An 18,144-nucleotide genomic window follows, 5' to 3' on the forward strand; every position below is an offset into this window, starting at 1 on the left:
AAGAGTTGGTGGCGCGAGTAACCTGGATGATTCCTTTAGTATATCTTTTTCCTCATAATGTAGATACGGATGAAAACAATCTGATCAGTGATCAAAGAAAGACCGGCGTCTGGACGTACACATTGGTCTCTGTGATATGAGCGTGATTGTTCGTGAGCCATCCTGGAGGTATCCGAGCGACTTGAGAAACTTGTTCGTCGTGTAATAGTTGTTTGAATATATCCCCGTTCTTTCTGATGTGGAGTGACCGACAATCCCCGTGCACAGGTTCCCAGTGTCTGCTACTGTCGAGCGAGGTCAGCAGTAGCATCCCAAAGCGTCGAAAGCAAGGCCGCGCTAATGACAGCTATTGCACCGGCAAGATGGGAAAATGCTTGTAAAGAAATGTGTTAGTATATGTTTCTCCGAACGAGAATGAAAATATCTACCACACTTGTGTCTGCTCCGGTCCCTGTAGGACTAGACTTGTTGACAAAGTATAGTCTCAACATGTCCGCAGCATCTCCATCGATTCCGACTGCCGTTTTGGTGAACATGATTAGACCCCGATGGCCTACAGCTGTCGATGCGCGTTATTCAGTTGTCGTATGCAACCTGGAGCCGGTGGGCGCTGTGTGGTGAACCGGGCGATGGTAGGACTCGAACTTGCTTGAAGGTCCACAAAGAGCGACCGTCATGGATCTCAGGGACTCCTAGATAGTGGTTATTGGAGGTTGCGCTGCGTGTACAAGTTTCTGGAGTCGTGGTTGCATAGTGCTGCGCACTCGCCGCCATATGCCAGTGGGCAGAAATGATGGTACTGATAAGGAGCTGCACAGCCCATCGGGATGAAGATGTCGTGGGCAGTGTGTTTGCGAGAAGCAGGTAGATGGAGCAACGCACACAACCCAGAGCTTGTACTGCAACGTGGTCGACCGATCCTGTGGATGACTTGTCACAGCTTGGACACCATTTCGTCTCGCCGGGGTTAGTTCCGGCGTACGACTCCCGCCGCGATATCGCCGTGAATGGTTTGTGGCTCGTCGCAAGCGGAACGGCCTCGTTTGCAATCATTTGTTTCGCCGCCGCATATAATGTATTCACTGAACGATAACACGATGTTGATATGCATCAAAGATTGGTGAAAGGTCATTCGATGCGAATTGATGAGTGAATCCGCCCATTAAATATGGAAGGGATGCGAAAGAGGTGGGGATTGATGGTTGTGCATGGGCGAAGACTCCGGTGGCTCGGGAAGGATCGTCGCATCCAAAGTCAAATCACTCGCTCGTCTCATCGGGGCTAACTCCGTCGTAGCATTCACGCACAATAAAGGAAGATACCGTGGCATTGACCCGACGCAATTTCGTCGTCTCAGTTCGTTTTTACTCCGCAGATTAGACCATCACCTGTCAATTCAGGCGGCGCTTTGTTGCATGCCTTTCGCTCGTTGGTCCTCGCTCGCTTCCCGCCTCGCTGACCCACGTGCAGAATCGGGATTTCTTTCCATTTACCGTAGCCGACATTGTATCCGAGGCCGTTGAAGAGTTCGCGGATATGCTGGAAGCACTCAAGGCTCCGGTCTAATCAATGGATCTACCATCAACAATTCCCTACGAACGCCGAGCTGAGGATCCGTTATGTGTCTGAGTACAAGATCGCAAGTGTTTGTCCATTGATTGAGGATCATCGACTAGAGATGGGGGATGCCGTGGATGTTGGAGTTCTCACCAAGCCGACTGAGGAATGTTAGGCAAACTGAGCAATGCCACATGCTGAACCGGAATCGATCACTTACCGGATGTCCACGATGTTCATGACAGTGCTGTAATGAGATGCGACCATGTCTTTTGTGAAGTACCCCTCGTACGTCCTCAGACGATCAACCTTGGCCCGGTTCATGAACGGGACCAGCTTCTCCTGTTGGCACTCGGCTGCTGACTCCCAGTACAGGCCACCATTGGGTGGGTCAATGTCAAAGACCGGGGGCGCGTCTTTCATCACCCGGTAGAGTTCGCGAGCGCGCTCCAGCCGCTTCTTGTCCAGACCGCGGGCACCAGCAGCAGCTGAATCAGCAGACTCCCAAGCATGAGTGTACTCACGTTCCCATAGCTGCTCGAGGTCTTGGACACCCTGGAGATATACCTCGCGGTTTGCGTTTCGGATATCTCTTGCTGCTTGGTCTTCGCCTGGAACTGCAAACTGACACACAATCGCCTCCAAGCTCCAGTTCGTAGCAAGTGTCTTCACCTCGATGGTACTGTACTTCCCGCGGAGGAACCTTTGAATGAATGACTTCGGACCGTACCGCTCTGTTTGGACCGTGTTTCGAGCAATATTGGTAAGAAATTTCGCATGATCCTGTGACAATTCGTCATCTGGCGAACCCGCAATCGCATGGCCCATGTCGATCGGTACCGTGCCGTAGTATGCAGACAGAACTCTTCCCCTCGCGGTTACGGTATCTTGGTTGACTGGCCATACAGGGTCGTTGACGTTGAAGCCACTATTGTGTGACCTTGCTGGAACTACAGAGGATACACAGTTAGCATTGTGGGATACACAGTATTGCCGGTCAACCTTACCACGCTGCTGCTGCTCCACGAGCTCAGACCATAGAGTGAATGCGGTGACCTCGGGGTAGATCTCCGGAGGGACGTTCACTGATACTATTGCCATTGTGGCGAAGGGTGTGGTGAACGAAAAATGTGGTTAGAAAAAGGGTATTGTAATGATGCCGTTGAGAAAAGAGTGTAGAAGACTGGAAGTCAAGTCAGCAGCAGAACTGAAGTATACACCCGCCCACCCAGCCCACTGCCTTTACCTGATCGCGGGAGGAAGCGGGGCCACGTGGTTCTCTTACCCCAATACTGGGAGCACAATGTCGGGATTTCCGGTTTGATCAACGGTTCTAGGCGTGGTGTTACTATGGAGCGGCAGGTCAACCTTGGCCCCGGGAAGGTCTGCTCGTCAGCTTGTACATGAGCTTGACCAATCTCACGATTAATATCGCGTGCAATTGAGCCGGGGCGGCCTCCAGGGCTGATCTTCATCGGTAATTTGACTACCGCCAATGTGGGCGCCTAGTGAATGAGCTCACCCGCTTCTCCATGAGGCCGTGAGTAGTGTGAGCGAGCAGCAGCAGCAGCAGCAGCAGCAGCAGCGACGGCGGAGCTACACTGTGCGAGGAAGGAACTACTTTCTTCCTAGCGAACGCTTCGTTTTGCCTACTACAGCACAGCTCATCAGAGCATTACCAAAATACATCTGTGACCTGGGCGGCTACAATGGTCTAGGAACGTGAAGCATTTGTGATGATAGATTGATGTAGACGCCAGAATAGCGCGTGGTTTCCTGACTTGTGAGGCGCGAGACGCGTTTCTATTGAGCACCGGCCATCCTTGGCACACATGTGACGTCATCCATCAGTCTAATCTACCGAACTCGTCACGACAAATGCCAAGCATGCAGTTTGCAACGTCTTCATCTTCCCGTCCGACAGCACCAAGGGCTCCCCTACAGGTCTAGTTGGTGTTCCGTCCATCTTCGTCAGGCGCTGAGCGCTTCTTGCCTCGAGTTTCCGGGACCAACACAGGGATATCCTTCCATGATCCGTTCTCTGCCGCCTCAAAGTCCAGAGAGTTGCGAAGACCGCGGATGAGATCGAAGCATTCGGGGGACAGGTCACCCGACATGTCGACGCTTGTCATTCGGAGGGAACGGTCATTCAGCAGTAGCTGCAGACGCTTGCTATCATCCGGCGCGATGATCAGACGATGCAGAAGCTCGCAAGAGTACGCAAACACGTTCCCCACAATTGTGTGGAACGGAGGAATGACATCCGGAGGGTTCGCGACTTCATCGATGCACATGCGCCTGTGGGAGATTAGTAGTGTGCAAAAAGTCTCGTCCATGTCCGTAAAGTAGGTACTCACCGAATGTCGACCACAGACATCGCTGCCCCAAGGTGAGACGCGATTGTGTCTTTGGTGACGTGATCGAACCAGAACCTGACGCGCTCGTCCATCGTACGGAGCAGCAACGGGATCATCTTTGCTTGTTCGCATGCTCGGCGATTGAGGAGCGTCGTAACGTCGACGGCGCAACGGGGCGGGTTGGCCATGAGCTCTTCGCAAAGGTCGCGTGTTCGTGCCAATCGGACTTTCCTAAGACCACGTGCTTTTTCGTGTGCCGCTTTAGCCTTGTTGAATGCGACAGTGTATGTGTCGATCCAGACCTGCTCACTTGATGCCATCGCATCGAGTAATGCCTGGCGTTTGGCGGCGCGACGAGCAATGGCGGCTTCATCCTCGTTTGCAACCGAGAACTCACAGATGCGCGCCTCGATGGCGAAGTTGTGTTGACTGGTGAGGAAGTTGGACGTGCTGACCTTGCCGCGAGCGAACTTGTAGATGAATGAGTCATTGCCGAATTTCTCGACAAAGAGGTCGCTCTTCATCCTACGAAAGGTCTTTGCGGCGGTGGCTGTTTTGGTAGGGTCGGGGTGCAATCCCACCACAGTGGCCAAGAAACCATTGGGAACAGTGCCATAGTACGCTGCGATGACTCTTCCGACCTTCTTGGCGTTGGCCATGCTGACTTCCACCTTTGGAATGCCAATACTAATGCCGCTGCCTGGAGTACCTGCAGTGACTGCGGATATACAGTCAGTATTCGTAGATTGAACGGAGACGAAAGGAAGCTCACCGCGTTGTTCCTGTTCGTCCAGCTCTGTGTAGAGTGTCGACATAGGAGCCTCGCAGTTTATCTCCATGACAGGTACTATACCGAAGTCGGCCATGTTGAGGATTGTGTTTTAGTCGATGCTGAGTTATGAACGATGTCGAGTGTGGTGTAGGAGACTGGGAGATAGGTCAGTAACGAGGTTGAGTATATACCCGTCGATCAGACATGCTACCTTTACCTGAAGGTGAGAGAAGGCGTCGTAGTGGTGGGCACGTGGTCGCACGTGCTGGTTTTGCCTCGCCAACGAAATTCGAGTGTGGTTTGGAAACATATTGCGTTGTTTATATCTTCATCTTCATCCACAAAAAGGCTAATACACGCCCGCATGTAACATTCGGGAGGCTACATAACCTGTACTTCTTCAATTGATCACAGGCAGATGTGTCTCAGAAGTCTACTACGTTGTCGTCTACATGGATATGCCAACATCTGAAAAGACTGCGAGGACCTCATTATGTCATAGTACTAGCCAAATTGTACAGATAATGCTCTGAATGAGGAAGGCAGTCGATGTTCCGCTAAAATCTTGACGATTCGGGCTCTTCTTCATCTGAATCTTCTTCCTCCTCTTCCTCTTCTTCTTCTGACTCCTCCTCTTCCGACTCCGACTCAGTCCAATCCTCCTCGCCTGTTGACGAATCCCACGGCTCAGGCGACGCAGAAGAGCGACTTTCCTCCGCGTCAGTGGCGCCCTCGCCATCTTCTTCCTCGGTGCTCAGCTCCAGCTCTGAACTGTTAATATCGCCATCTTCGTATTTCCGCCTCAACTTCAGTCGCCTCTGATTCTTCTTTACCCAAAGCCTATGATCTTCCTTCTTTTGTTCCCGCGCTTGCTCTTCTTCTCTCTCCCGTCTCCTAATTGCTTCCGCTTGTCTGACCCGAAATTCTTCATCTTCCCTCCTCCTACGAGCCATGAACGCTTTCTGTTCACGCTCCTTGTGTTCCTTCGTGTTTTGTATCGCATTCCAAGTCACCCTTTTCGCTTGCCCATTTGCGAGCTCCTCTACGGAACCCATGTCGCATTGCATCCTCATGTACCCATTTCCTGCGAACCACATCTTGATTTCTCGACATCGACTCGATGTTTTTACGACAATGGGCTCGAGTGAAGCCTCCTGTGGCCAGTCAAACGGTTTGAAATCTCCTTTGATCTGTCTGGGTCCAACGATAGTGCCATAAGTTTCCGGGCGGCCACAGTGGCAGTCCATGAAATCCACTTCTGCGTCAGGATCATGAAACTCGATCCATTGATTTACGCAAAACTGTTTAAACTCCATGTTGTCGATATTCCAAAGCAGGAATTCCGTAAAGACTTCGCTTGAGAAAAGACTCCACTTGCCGTGCTTGACGTAAGGGTTGTAGATGCCCGGGGCGGGCTTGCCTTCTTCCAATGTCTTTTTGAGCGACGCGAACGCTGCGCTGACTTGTGCGTCGCGCTCCATTACTTCTTTGATATGATCGACATTTAGTTCGCGAATGATGTTTTCGGGGTCGCCGCGAGGAACACCACCAATCTTCCAATGCACATCAAGTCGACGGCGGAGTGGCACTCGTTCCATTGCTTCAATATACCTGGTAATCTCTGCTCTGGCTTCTCTCAAGCCGTCGGGTACGGGATCAGGCGGCGGGTCTTCGGGTTCAATTCTGATCCTCTTGTGCGCTCGTACAGAAGCCTCAGTGGACCTCTCGTGACGAGCAGTTGCGGTGCGCTTTGGTGGCATATTTGATGGCAATTTTGTGTTGTCAGAGGAGGGTTCCTACTTCTCCGCAACCGACGTGGAAGTGTTGGGCCTTATTTGTGCCGCGCGAGAGGAGTTGCAAGGATGCGCGCCGCCACCGAGCCAGCAACCCTTGCAGTGCCTAGATAGTCGCTATCTACAAGAACTGAAACTACTCTGGAATGCGAGAGATGTTTTAGGGAAGCTGGATTGTGGGCTCTGTTGTTCTCTTCGTGCAGGTCCTGTGACGATGCAATTGCAGCTATTACGAGCTGAATGTCGCCAAGGTAGGGTAAGTTGAATACGTCACGGTCGCCAGTTTGATCTCTTGTGATCCGCGCTCCTCCCTACGAAAGGCATAGTTTGAGCCGGAGTATTCCTGGGCGAAAGTTACAAATCATCACATTCCAGATCTGAATCATAACCGAAAAAACAAGCAATGGGTATTGTGATGCAGCGTTTCGTTTGTATTGTACACATTGCGGATCATCATGATATCCTCATGTCACATATGATACATGCGCAGTGCTCGCAGGGCGCGCGGTCCTGAACCCTCGACGTAGCAAAACGTGGGGTAAGTCTTCCCCTCCTCTCCGGCCTTCTTCCGACACAGTTCTTTTTCCTGTCCCCCTGCGCTATCATGAATCTGTACAAGCGAAGAGTATGCCGTCCATCCATGCCATGCATGCCAAAAGTATATCCCTACAACTCCAAAAGTGGGGTTGAGGCCGCGTATCTTACACAATGACCTCTCCGTGGTCGACGTGGTTCGGCCGCCACTTGCTCGTATCCAATTCGCCCTCCATGCTGCTTGGGACGGTGACCTCGACCGGCTTGTATAGGTACCATGCCTTCAATGCTGCTGCCGCTGCTCTTGTCTTGGCCTCATCTAATGAACTGCCTGATCCCTCTCCTAGTTTGTCCTTTCCGCTGTATACGCCAACCACGAAGACAGGATGTCTGCTCAGACGACCGGTTTCTGAGATCAATCGGGCAACCGGTGGCTCGAAGCCTTCTCGTGCGCATAACCGTGAAAGATCGCGTGTCGGCATTCGGAAATCGAAAATTGTGCTGATGTCGAGATGTCGGCTGAGGAAGTGGTCGCGGAAGAAGCGCTTGACGAGCGGGGAGCCCAAGTGTACGTGCAATGCGCCGATGAGGGCTCGAACGAAAGACTGAGCTGCCTCTTCCAATGGTACCGGCGTGCTCTGTAGCGCGTGCGGACTGGGTGCTGCGTTGTCGGAGCCAAATTCGTCAGTCTTCATGATTTTGTGTGTGGTGGTGATGTTCCACTTCCAGGGTGCTTGCCGCCTCAACTCTGCTGGGAGAGCATCGCCCGACTGTATCCTCTTGAATTGTAATAAGCCAGGGTCGACTTCACCACCCGGCTCCGCCGCCGCCTCAATACCCCATTCGCTTGCGATTGTGGTCAACGCTCTTGGTCCGATGTATGCCTCTGTTGCGGCGAAAACGACGTCCATTGGCAGGCGTGGGTAGTTGCATAGAAGCCACTCGGAAGTGTAGTAGCCCAGCAGCTGGCGTCCAAGTATTGATAGCGAGGCATTATTGAAGGCGGGGTTTGGGTCGGCGGAGGGGTGGATGAGGGTTCGTGCGAGAACCGGGAGGGGGAAGCGAGGTGGGAGAGATAATCGACTGCGGAGGGCGTATAATTTTGTCGAACGTTCGGCGGCACTGGGATGTGGAGATGGGAGGCTCTCGAGCGGGAGACGCCTTCTTGGTCTGGGTGTCGACGCTGACGGTGTGGCAGAGTTTGCGGCAATCTCGAGTTCCAATTCACCGTCGTCCGGAATTGCTACTGTGCTCTGGAACCGAGTCTGTATCCGGTGGCTATGAGGTATAATGCTTCTCCGCACGTTCTTTGCCGCTGTGTATGGGCACGAGGGCCGGCGTGGCGAGGGTGCACCCAGCAATTGCGAGGCGCATCGTGATATGGGTATCCGCTTCATTAAGACAAAATGTAGGAGAAGACGGCAGCAGAATCAGGAGAGGCGGAGTCGGCGGCAGCAGCAATTGGCCGGTCGTGTGTTCACACAGGTCATGATCGCGACTGCCAAAGAATTTCCGCCAAGCTTCAGGGCCCGTGCTAGCCCTCCCATGCGACAGCGACCTCAGGGCAGCTCCGCAACAGCAACCCCACGAACCCGCACAACCACCTTTACAATGGGCGGAGGAGGAAAGATCCCGTATGAGCTGCCCGCCAATCGCTTGCCAGTGCAGAGTTGACGTCGACTAGATACCCCAAGCACGTCTGGTCGCCGGCCGGTGGTTGGTACGCCCAACCCGCCAACTGGAAAGCCAACACGGCCGTCGTAGGCCTCGCCCTCGGCAGCATCGTCGGCATGGCCTGGATGCTCAGCGCAAACCGCGAGTACCGCGACAAGATGCCCGAACGCCACCGATTCTTCCCCAGCCGATAGTACGACACACATGGATATCCTCAGATCAGACTTGGAAGCTAACAACAGACAGCTGGACCAAACAGATCCGGGAACACGAGCGGAAACAAGACCAGAGCATCATCGAGAAGACTCTTGAGGGTTAGATTGGTTATGAGTGGGGAGGAGGAAACAGCGACCGCGACTATGGCTGTACATAACTAGCCAGGCGCTGCCTGAAATCTGAAAGCCTATCTTCGACACGAACCCCGTTCCACGTCTCTCCGTCTGCTGACTGTGAGAGAACGGGCATACCAACTTGCTCAATGGCGAAGCTCGCTGAAATGGATCCCCAGATCGCAGCCTCCTCGAGATACCCGGGTACCCGAACCAGGCCGACCGCCAGTCCGCCGAGAAAGCTGTTGCCTCCTCCTGTAGGGTCTTCCACTTTCTCTGCTGACTGGTGGTACGCAGGCATCCATTTGCGCAACCCTTTGCCTAACCCTTTGCGCATAACCAGGCAACCGTCTTTCCCACAACGCACGACGACCCCACCATTGCCATTACCCACACCACTGTCTAGCCACTGACCGCATAGCTCTTCGATTGTTCGGAATTCCACATGATCCTTCCCGTCGGTGTTCTTGCCAAAGAAGCCGCCAAGTTCCCCGTGGTTTGGACTGACAATGTCGACATGCTTTAGCGCCTTCAGGCAATTATCGGACTCTTCAGGCGTACAAAGATCAGGAACAGGCTCCCAGATGAAAACCGGGCGAGGTGTATTGGCCGAATTAGGATGTTGGTTGCGTAATGCGATGATGTTCTCAACCAAGTCGATGCAACGTAGCGGAGAACAGATCAGGTGAAACGACCTGGACCACAACAGGTCTGTATCCCTCAGATCTTCATGATCCACGCGTAACTTCGGTGTCAAGTATCGAAAGGCTTCGTCAGAGTGGTTAGACATGTGATCACTCACAAAGTAGACACAGACACTCACCTCGATGCTCATTTTCACCAGTATATCCATTCCAACCTCGCGTAGTCAGCCGGTTGGGCGTCTCACGTATCAGTGCACCTGTCTTCCATTGTGCAATAGAGTCGCGCAGTTCAGGTGGGAAGTCAGACCCGCAGTCTACAATCCAACCCACAGACTCTGATTGTGGCGGTGGGGAGAAGATGCGTGCGCCTAATGCGGAATATGATCCTGCTCCGCCAACGATGTCTTTGACTGGCGGCTTTGGTGGGGGAAACTCGATCTCATCTTGACAAGTTCAGTGGCTTGCCCATGTTGAGAATGTCTGACGCATACCGATGATGAACATTCCCAGCGTGCAGAAGTCAATCTTGCCATAGTTGTCGTGTGCTGCGTCGGCCATGTTGGATGTTTCCATGTCGCCTTGCGTAGATCGCAAGGTTGATAGTCTGCCGCTGACGTGCATGTCTCGAACGGACCAGGCTTGGCTGCAGACGGCTAGCGTAACGTGGGCAGCCGTGGCCATGCGCCGGGGAGAGCTGACCCAGTGAGGTTCTGCCTGCAATTGTGCTTTTCCAATTAAATATCTCCGACAGTCCTCATATTCCTATCATCGAGAGCTTGAGTTGCTGAATCACGGCCTCTCTCTACTCCGAACCAATCGAACCGCGTCGCACGAGCTGCAGCGTGCCGCGGCTGCCCCTTCCCCGAGCATTCAAGATACCTGTCCTACCTTGCAAACGCTGCGACGTGCCTTCTCCACATGGCGAACAACATGAATAACCTGACGACGCTGATCAAGCGGTAAGTACCTTCCGTCCGAGACTATCACCTACCAGCACCCGAACCCATCGTCCTACCACACTCTGCGCATCCCGCGTCCTCTATGAAACGACCCCACGATGGCTCCCAGGCCCGAACAAGCACACATCCTCGGTCGACAGGGGCAAATACAGCTCGCAGCAGACAATGTACTGACGAACATGGTCCGCAGGCTCGAAGCTGCCACCTCGCGTCTCGAAGACATCGCGAGCACCTCCCTACCCAGCAGCGGCGATGGAGCTGCCAGCCTCAATGGAGCGTCCACCGAGGCTACTCCAGGCGTCACCGCGGCCAACACAAGTGCCAGCACCCCCAAACTCGTCGCGGAAAGCGCACCACCGGCGATTGAGGCATTCGATGAGCTGGTCAGCTCGGACCTGAAGAACTGGCTGGACCTGAGCAGCAAGCTGGGAAGCGTCATTGAGGGCCAGTCCAAAGCAGTCGAGGGCGCATTCGCTGCCCAGCGCCAGTTCCTCTTCATCGCGAACAAGGCCAAGAAGCCCGACGACCGCACTCTCATGGAGCTGCTCAAGGACCTCCAGGCGAGCATGGAGAAGACGGACGAGTTCCGACAGAGCAACCGCGACCCTGCGCTCAAGGACTCCGTCTCCATGGTCGCCGATGGTGTCGGATCGCTTGGTTGGGTCACAATTGGCCAGGGCGGAGGCATGAAGCCCCATGAGCACATCAACGAGCTGTTTGGAGGAGCTCAGATGTACGGCAACAAAGTGCTTAAGGAGTACCGGGACAAGTAAGGCATGCTGGCATTCGAATCGAGGCCGAGCTAACAGATTCAGGCCCGACGGTGAAGCCCACGTCAAGTGGGTGCAGGCCTACTACAAGCTGTTCAAGGCTCTCGCCGAATACGCAAAGAAGCACCACGCTACAGGTGTAGCCTGGAACAGCAACGGCATCGACGCCAAAGATGCCGCAAAGGAAATCTCCTCGGCACCTCTCTCTGGCGCGTCCAACATTCCTCCTCCACCACCCGCTCCTCCAGCCGGAGGTGTCCCAGCACCGCCTGGTCCTCCACCACCACCGGGCCCACCGCCGCCACCAGGTGCCGCACCAGTGGCCAAGAAGGCCGCGCCCGACATGAACGCTGTCTTTGGCGATCTCAACAAGGGCTCAGATGTTACAAAGGGGCTTAAGAAGGTCGACCCAAGCCAGATGACGCATAAGAACCCATCATTGCGGGCAAGCGCATCGGTCCCTACACGAAGCGACAGCAACGACAGTCTCAGGAGTAAGAGTCCTGCGCCGCCCAAGGCGAAGAAGCCGGAGAGCATGCGGACAAAGAAGCCACCGAAGAAGGAGCTGGACGGAAACAAGTGGATAATAGTAAGTACTGCTAAGCACTATGGCTATGCAGTAGGACTTTTCACTAACTCTAATCAGGACAACTTCGACTCCCCAGGCGAGACGCTCGAAATCGACGCCGAAATCAACCACTCCATCCTCATCTCGCGCTGCAAAAACACCACCATCCGCATCAACGGCAAAGCCAACGCACTCTCGCTCGACAATTCCTCCCGCACATCCCTCATCATCGACTCGCTAGTCAGCTCCGTAGACGTCATCAAGTGCCCCAACTTTGCGCTCCAAGTCCTCGGCACCCTCCCCACCATCCTCCTCGACCAGGTCGACGGCGCCACAGTATACCTATCCAAGGACTCGCTAGCAACCGAGGTCTTCACAAGCAAGTGCAGTAGTATCAACATCAACCTGCCGACCGAAGATGACTACGCTGAGAACCCGTTGCCGGAGCAGATCAGGAGCTATGTCAAGGATGGTAAGCTTGTTAGTGAGATTGTGGAACATGCTGGATAGACTGTGTCTTTCAGTGTGCTGCGCTTTCGCGAAGAGACATCTTGGATAGTTGCTGCGACGAGTGAGGGTGACTGCTTCTTGATTTGCATAGCTAGCTTGGCTGGTGCGGACGGAGTGGGTAGCTTCGCGTCTGTAGGATAGATCTGTATAGACCGTTATTACTACACACGCAAGTGGAGTTCCTGATGATACGTGTAGTCCTAGCCAAATGTCCCCGCTGGCATCGTGTGATCAACATCTCAAATATTATTCTTGAATTTTGGCGGTAGTAACTGCTATCATGGCACTATGACCGGTGTTGGGTCCCAAACCGTTCAAAGGATGTCGGATATGATTATTGCACTCAAGGCTCTAGTCTAACTAATTGTTATAGACAGTTATGCAGAAAGATAGATCTACTATGCACAACTCTCTATAAGAGCTAACCTAACTGTCTATAATATGCCTAGGTATAAGATCGCAAGTGTTTGTCCACCGGTTAACGATCAAGGCCCGCTCAAGTACCGTTGAGACCGGCGCCGAAGGCGGGGCGGCCTCTTCGACGACTGGCGCTGGTGCGGATTCTGCAGCACGAATGTTGGCCGGCCATTTGGAGTAGTGTGTCCGGGTGTAACCTTCCACGGACAAGTCGTTCATGATCGCTTTCCCGAGGGCCTTTGCCTCAAGCTCAACGCGCACAGTCTGGTCCAGGCACCATAGATACATTGAATGCGGTCGAGGGCAGTACGGGTGGCTGGTGTGGATGTATTGCTGGTCGACGATCATGGAACCTAGAGAGAAGTTAGTACTCTCTATTACACTGACAAGAGGTTGAAGCCTTGGGTGTCAGGCGAGGACTTACACCGGATCTTTTTGTGCCAGTGGTCATAAGGCAAGTTTTCGACGTCGACTGAGCGGAGGTGCACCGTGCCCCATTCTGAGAGAACGAGGTGTCCTGGTACTGCCGCGCCCTCGGCATCGACGGCGGCGATGTGCCAGGGAGAGCTTAACAGTACGGGGGGTACCGATTTCCAGGACATAGGCTGCCCATTGGAACCGTCATAAGGCCACAACAAAAAAGGTCCATAGAAGGTGAATGCGGGTCAGTGCGCTCTTAAACACTGTTTGCTCCAGCGCAAAGAGCTGCAGCGGTCTCTGCCACCCGTTCGTTCGCCGGCCAGAGATGAAAATGACGACGCGTGTAGCCCGTGGCAGAGAGATCGCCGAGAATCGCCCCTCCCATCTCCTTTGTGTCGAGCTTTTTGATCACGGTCTGCTTGTCGAACCACAGGAATCGGGCGCTGAGCCGAGGGCAGTGGGGATTGTGGACGTTGGGCCACCTTTTGTCGATGAACTTAGTGCCTATGGAGAAGTTAGCATGGTTTCAAATCCTATACCAATTGGAGTCTAGGATATTGAGAGAACGAACACCTGAACTTAGTATGCCAAAGCCTATAGGGCAGCCGTTCGACATCCACAGACCGCAGATGGACGGTACCCCATTCGGACAGGACGGTCTTGCGCGGGACGTTGGCGCCCTCCGTATCGACAGCGGCGATGTGCCATGGCGAGGTAGGCGTCACTGGTGGAGTCGAATCCCACGACATCGGCTTTCCGTCGCGGTCCAGTATGCCCTCATATGCTGCATGTTCGATCGCGCACCCGATCGCGTTGAGGAGTGTCATTGCGGCGTCATTCACCGGGTCGTGTGCACCGTCGAACACATCTTTGGGTTTGCGTCCAGAGCTGTCGACGTGGAAAGCGAGGTGTGGAAACCCACTGGTCTTCACGAACTCCTTCGCGATATTGCTGATCGACGCACCTCGAAGCTTATCTTCCGCTCCAATGGTCCACTCATCGTCTTCGTGGCTGCGTGCCAGCCAGTACAATGGCTTCGACGAGATCAGGTCGTTATACTTAAGGTCGTCAAAATCCTTGTCGCCGATGGCGGGAATGCCGTTCTCCGCTAGATAGGTCATCTCGGCGCTCCACGAGTCGGAGAGAAGGAAGTTCTGTACTGGCGGGGCCAGCACGAGATCTGGATGGCTTGAGATCGTGGATGGCCGGCATCGAATCGATGGGCAAAGCGAGACGAGACTGGAAGCAAATATGGGGTCGTGTTGGATGGTGGAAGCGGAGACGTCTTTTGGTTGCGATGGGAGTGGATGTGAAGATAAGAGGTATTTGAAGCTTCTGATGTACTTGAGTGCTTACTGCGGCCTTGGTGGGTGACCATTGTTTACCGACGCGTCGATGATGTCAGATCCTATGCGGATGTCGCGTCTGCGTCCTGGGGAAGGAACCACGGTCTGACCCCATCCTCAATCCCACTTGACGACATTCCCGCGTATAGGTCTATGATCATAATCGAGGTCGAAGCTACGGCTTTGTCAAGGCCTTTGTGTCTCCTCACCTGTCCAAAAGTTACGGGTGTTGTGCCTACACACCTGCTCTTTCCTCCACAATTGGCGCCTGGTATGGGCTCGGGTGGGCTTTTCCTTCCTAGGGCGCATCGCTAAGTCCAAGCCCATAGTCACGGTGGTGTAAATGCCCCCTTCTTAGTGTAAAGTAGCTCATGATCATTGCTCTAGATGCTCGCTGGATGCCGCGTCGCTAATAAAGATGCTACGAAACGGGAAGCAAACGAAAAGAAAGAAAGAACCAAGATAATCATCCAAAGAGGGTCGCAAGAAGGGGTATCAAAGGTCCGACCCAAATCCAGTACGGACAAGATATGAAGAAAGTAAGAAAGGCCTCCCTGCCTGTGGCGACCATACACACATCCTCGGCGTATTCTCGTCGAAGTCGTGTCTGAGGCGTTGTAAGGCTCCGTCTCATCCCGAGCTGTCAAGTTTCACACTCAACATTGGCTTCGGCATGCCAATTGCCCGACAACCATCAAAAGTCGATGTCTAACATGTTTCGCCAAGTATCACCTCAGCGTGAGTCCATGTTTGACACGCTGTCCGAAGTTTCCGATTACCAACCACCCGCTGGTTCTAACCTGCGGGTCTGCGTCTGGAAATAGCCATCGAAGACGCTTAGCTCGGGCTTGCGTGGCACGTGATGCTCCGAGATGTCAACCAACGTCGCGGTTGTTGCGCCGTTGACGCCGAGCGATGCGGCCGCCTGTCCACTGTAACCGCCGCCGTCCAAGCTACGTCGTCTTCCGCCTGTAGCTTTGCCGCTGTTTAGGCTGGCCAGCACAAAGCGCATCTTAATCCTCTCTTTCGGTCCGGGTAGGAGCATCTTCTCAATGATAGTCAGCCAGTCGGCTTCCGCCTTCAGCTGCCTCAGCTTCCTTCCAGACCCGATGAGTCCGTTTCGGAGGTTCGAGGTGGTGGCAGCGTGGAGCCGGTTTCGCCAACTTGCCACCCGGTCGAGATGTGCATGGTATGAGGCGTCCTGGGTGTTGGCAGCCCGGTACTGTGCAAATACTGATAGCGACTGGCCTTGTGCGACTGTCATCATCGACAAGAAAACACAGCCCAACGAGAAAACGTCTGCCATTCTCTTGCCGCGTGAGACAATAGCCTCAGGTGCAGCGTAGACGTAGGACTGATCTTGGAAGTATGTGTGTAGCTGGTCCAGGCGTTGGGAGTTGGCCATTGTCGGGCTGAATGTGTCGATGCTCTGCCCAATGTCAAATGGTGCAAGTAGAATGCGAGCACCATCAATCAAAATCTTGCGAGGTCGGATGCTTCGATGACAGATGGACTGCGAATGGAGATATTCAAGAGCAGAGGACAAGTCGCCCATCCAGTCCACCAGCAACTTCGAGCGGTTTGGGTCCGTTCCAGGCAGCGCAAGGAAGTCGTCCAGAGTGTACTGTGCTTTCTCCGTGATGATGCCAACATGACTGGGCTGGGCATACGAGCAAAGCAACTTCGCAATGTTCTTATGCTCATATTGCTTGAACTTGTTGATCTGGTCTAACAGCGCAGCTTTTTGAGCGGAGCGAGCAGTGACAAAGCGCTTTCGCACAAGCACACGATCCTCGCTGCTACCTTGCATCTTGACCCAGTCGACGCTCTTCTCAGAATTGCGCGACGATCGAATGAGACTGATGTGCTGTAATGGCACTGTTTCACGTGCGGTGTAGTCAACATGTGCTCCCGTCAACGGTAGTTCTTTGGATGTGGCACGCCATTGTTCGTCGACAACCTTCCGCGCATTTCCTACGATTCCTTGAAGACGGTCCTCTGGGAATGGCAGGCTCTCATCTCGAAGGTCGAAGAAGGAAGCTTGGCGCCATGATGCGACATCGTCGCAAACGAACAAGAGGATTGCGAGCCTGGGGTTCGACAACGTCCACTGCCATATCTTCTTGACTAGGCCAGCATCCCATCCCTGCTTTCGCACGAGCTCGTAGAACCACCCGGAAAGAGACTGGCCTTGTGAAGACAAGATTGATGTATTGATGTATCCGTTTACCAATGGAACAAGGGGAGCAGCAGGTTGTCGGTACGGGTTCATGGGTGAACCCGGGTAATCGCCATTCCTGAACGACTCACCAGAAGCTGAGGGAGGCGGTGACATGGGCGCAAATCCTGCTACCGGATTAATGACCCTTATTGGCTGGGGGGCGATGGGCTGGGGCGTTGTCGATCGGCTGGTGTATTGCGGGGTATGTTTTGGGCTGCCTTTGGGCGACGATGAGTCGGACGACTTGTTGGAATATGTCGAAGCTGGGCTGACCATTACGTTCGACCACGGGTTGTTGTTCGTTGTTGTGGGCGTTGTACTTCGGCTGGTGGCGGACGAGGCGGACGAGACTGTTGGAGATGCGGTCTCGCGGTTGTTGTACCACGATTGATCATCGTCTCGGAGGTTGACCATGGATATGGTGTGCTGGAGACTGTATTGGGGTTTGGGATATTGCATCGCAGGCGTCCGCCACGGCGAGTTCGAGGCGTGCTGCATTGCGTGTAGGTGGTCGGCGCGTGACCAACGAAGAGCGTCCTCGGGGAATGTTAGATGTTTGCAGCGACTGTGGACTTGACTCGTATGGGCTTGTGACGATGTACAAAAAACAAACAAAGAGAATGAGCGTAACAGAGCGAGAAACGTGAGAGCCTTGAAGGACGACTTGGGTCCAGGTGCCCTGGTCTGCAGATGAAGTACAGCGGGACCCTTCGGGCAGAGTCGACCGCTTACACTGTGACAAGCCCAAATAAGGCTGCTCCAAGTAGAGGTCTAGAGGCTTTTGATGTGCTGGCAGTTAGTGCCCGCATTTTGCAACACATTAGTGGAGGATGACAATATATGGGCATAGGCAGTGGGTGTATGTGTTGGGCGAATGCACGCTGGGCACAAGCGCACCCATGTGGATTAGTTGTATGCAGGCGAACGTGGCCACCTCAGAGTCGCCTTCATCGTCAAAGGCGTATCGTGTGCATATGTTCGCAGCCCATACTTTCCCGTATGGTGCCAGATCATCGAGCAGTCTGATATGGAGCGCGCGATCCGTCCCGTACCCAGTAAGTGTGGTCGGCAGTGTGCCTGACTATGCGTGCGTTGCGCGACGAGGCCGCTAAGTTGCTGCAAGACTAAGACCACACGACGAGCAACGGACGCAGGACGCAGGACCTCTGTGCTCTGGTACACAGTGAATAACTATTGGCATAAAGGGAGATACCGCGGATATGCGCATTCGGGTGTTGGCCGTGTGGAGGTTGGGACACGAGGTTTCACAGCT

The 18,144-nt window shown here is 53.8% G+C and overlaps 9 protein-coding genes across 9 annotated transcripts; 2 read left to right on the forward strand and 7 right to left on the reverse strand.

Annotated features, from left to right (window-relative positions):
• Nucleotides 1–1,773: 1,773 nt before the first annotated feature.
• Nucleotides 1,774–2,658, reverse strand: J4E84_002673 (uncharacterized protein; the record flags this gene model as incomplete). Its single annotated transcript, XM_049385294.1, has 2 exons — nucleotides 1,774–2,507; nucleotides 2,565–2,658. 2 exons carry the CDS (start codon nucleotides 2,656–2,658, stop codon nucleotides 1,774–1,776), a joined length of 828 nt encoding a protein of 275 aa, XP_049247317.1.
• An 845-nt stretch (nucleotides 2,659–3,503) lies between these two features.
• Nucleotides 3,504–4,780, reverse strand: J4E84_002674 (uncharacterized protein; the record flags this gene model as incomplete). The annotated part of the gene is made up of 3 exons (XM_049385295.1): nucleotides 3,504–3,855; nucleotides 3,915–4,632; nucleotides 4,687–4,780. The coding sequence occupies 3 exons, from the start codon at nucleotides 4,778–4,780 to the stop codon at nucleotides 3,504–3,506; spliced, it is 1,164 nt and encodes a 387-aa protein (XP_049247318.1).
• A 463-nt stretch (nucleotides 4,781–5,243) lies between these two features.
• On the reverse strand, nucleotides 5,244–6,446 carry J4E84_002675 (uncharacterized protein; the record flags this gene model as incomplete). The annotated part of the gene is made up of 1 exon (XM_049385296.1): nucleotides 5,244–6,446. One exon carries the CDS (start codon nucleotides 6,444–6,446, stop codon nucleotides 5,244–5,246), a length of 1,203 nt encoding a protein of 400 aa, XP_049247319.1.
• Nucleotides 6,447–7,180: 734 nt separating this feature from the next.
• J4E84_002676 (uncharacterized protein) lies at nucleotides 7,181–8,410 on the reverse strand (the record flags this gene model as incomplete). The annotated part of the gene is made up of 1 exon (XM_049385297.1): nucleotides 7,181–8,410. One exon carries the CDS (start codon nucleotides 8,408–8,410, stop codon nucleotides 7,181–7,183), a length of 1,230 nt encoding a protein of 409 aa, XP_049247320.1.
• Nucleotides 8,411–8,624: 214 nt separating this feature from the next.
• Nucleotides 8,625–9,006, forward strand: J4E84_002677 (uncharacterized protein; the record flags this gene model as incomplete). Its single annotated transcript, XM_049385298.1, has 3 exons — nucleotides 8,625–8,647; nucleotides 8,698–8,880; nucleotides 8,934–9,006. 3 exons carry the CDS (start codon nucleotides 8,625–8,627, stop codon nucleotides 9,004–9,006), a joined length of 279 nt encoding a protein of 92 aa, XP_049247321.1.
• Nucleotides 9,007–10,578: 1,572 nt separating this feature from the next.
• Nucleotides 10,579–12,467, forward strand: J4E84_002678 (uncharacterized protein; the record flags this gene model as incomplete). The annotated part of the gene is made up of 4 exons (XM_049385299.1): nucleotides 10,579–10,619; nucleotides 10,810–11,388; nucleotides 11,435–11,978; nucleotides 12,036–12,467. 4 exons carry the CDS (start codon nucleotides 10,579–10,581, stop codon nucleotides 12,465–12,467), a joined length of 1,596 nt encoding a protein of 531 aa, XP_049247322.1.
• Nucleotides 12,468–12,893: 426 nt separating this feature from the next.
• J4E84_002679 (uncharacterized protein) lies at nucleotides 12,894–13,486 on the reverse strand (the record flags this gene model as incomplete). The annotated part of the gene is made up of 2 exons (XM_049385300.1): nucleotides 12,894–13,237; nucleotides 13,309–13,486. 2 exons carry the CDS (start codon nucleotides 13,484–13,486, stop codon nucleotides 12,894–12,896), a joined length of 522 nt encoding a protein of 173 aa, XP_049247323.1.
• A 315-nt stretch (nucleotides 13,487–13,801) lies between these two features.
• Nucleotides 13,802–14,682, reverse strand: J4E84_002680 (uncharacterized protein; the record flags this gene model as incomplete). Its single annotated transcript, XM_049385301.1, has 3 exons — nucleotides 13,802–13,808; nucleotides 13,929–14,484; nucleotides 14,661–14,682. 3 exons carry the CDS (start codon nucleotides 14,680–14,682, stop codon nucleotides 13,802–13,804), a joined length of 585 nt encoding a protein of 194 aa, XP_049247324.1.
• A 743-nt stretch (nucleotides 14,683–15,425) lies between these two features.
• On the reverse strand, nucleotides 15,426–17,369 carry J4E84_002681 (uncharacterized protein; the record flags this gene model as incomplete). Its single annotated transcript, XM_049385302.1, has 1 exon — nucleotides 15,426–17,369. One exon carries the CDS (start codon nucleotides 17,367–17,369, stop codon nucleotides 15,426–15,428), a length of 1,944 nt encoding a protein of 647 aa, XP_049247325.1.
• Between the last annotated feature and the right edge of the window lie 775 nt (nucleotides 17,370–18,144).

Source organism: Alternaria hordeiaustralica (assembly GCF_023758085.1).
Source record: "Alternaria hordeiaustralica strain BMP 2776 chromosome Unknown scaffold_3, whole genome shotgun sequence".
NCBI classification, from domain to species: domain Eukaryota; kingdom Fungi; phylum Ascomycota; class Dothideomycetes; order Pleosporales; family Pleosporaceae; genus Alternaria; species Alternaria hordeiaustralica.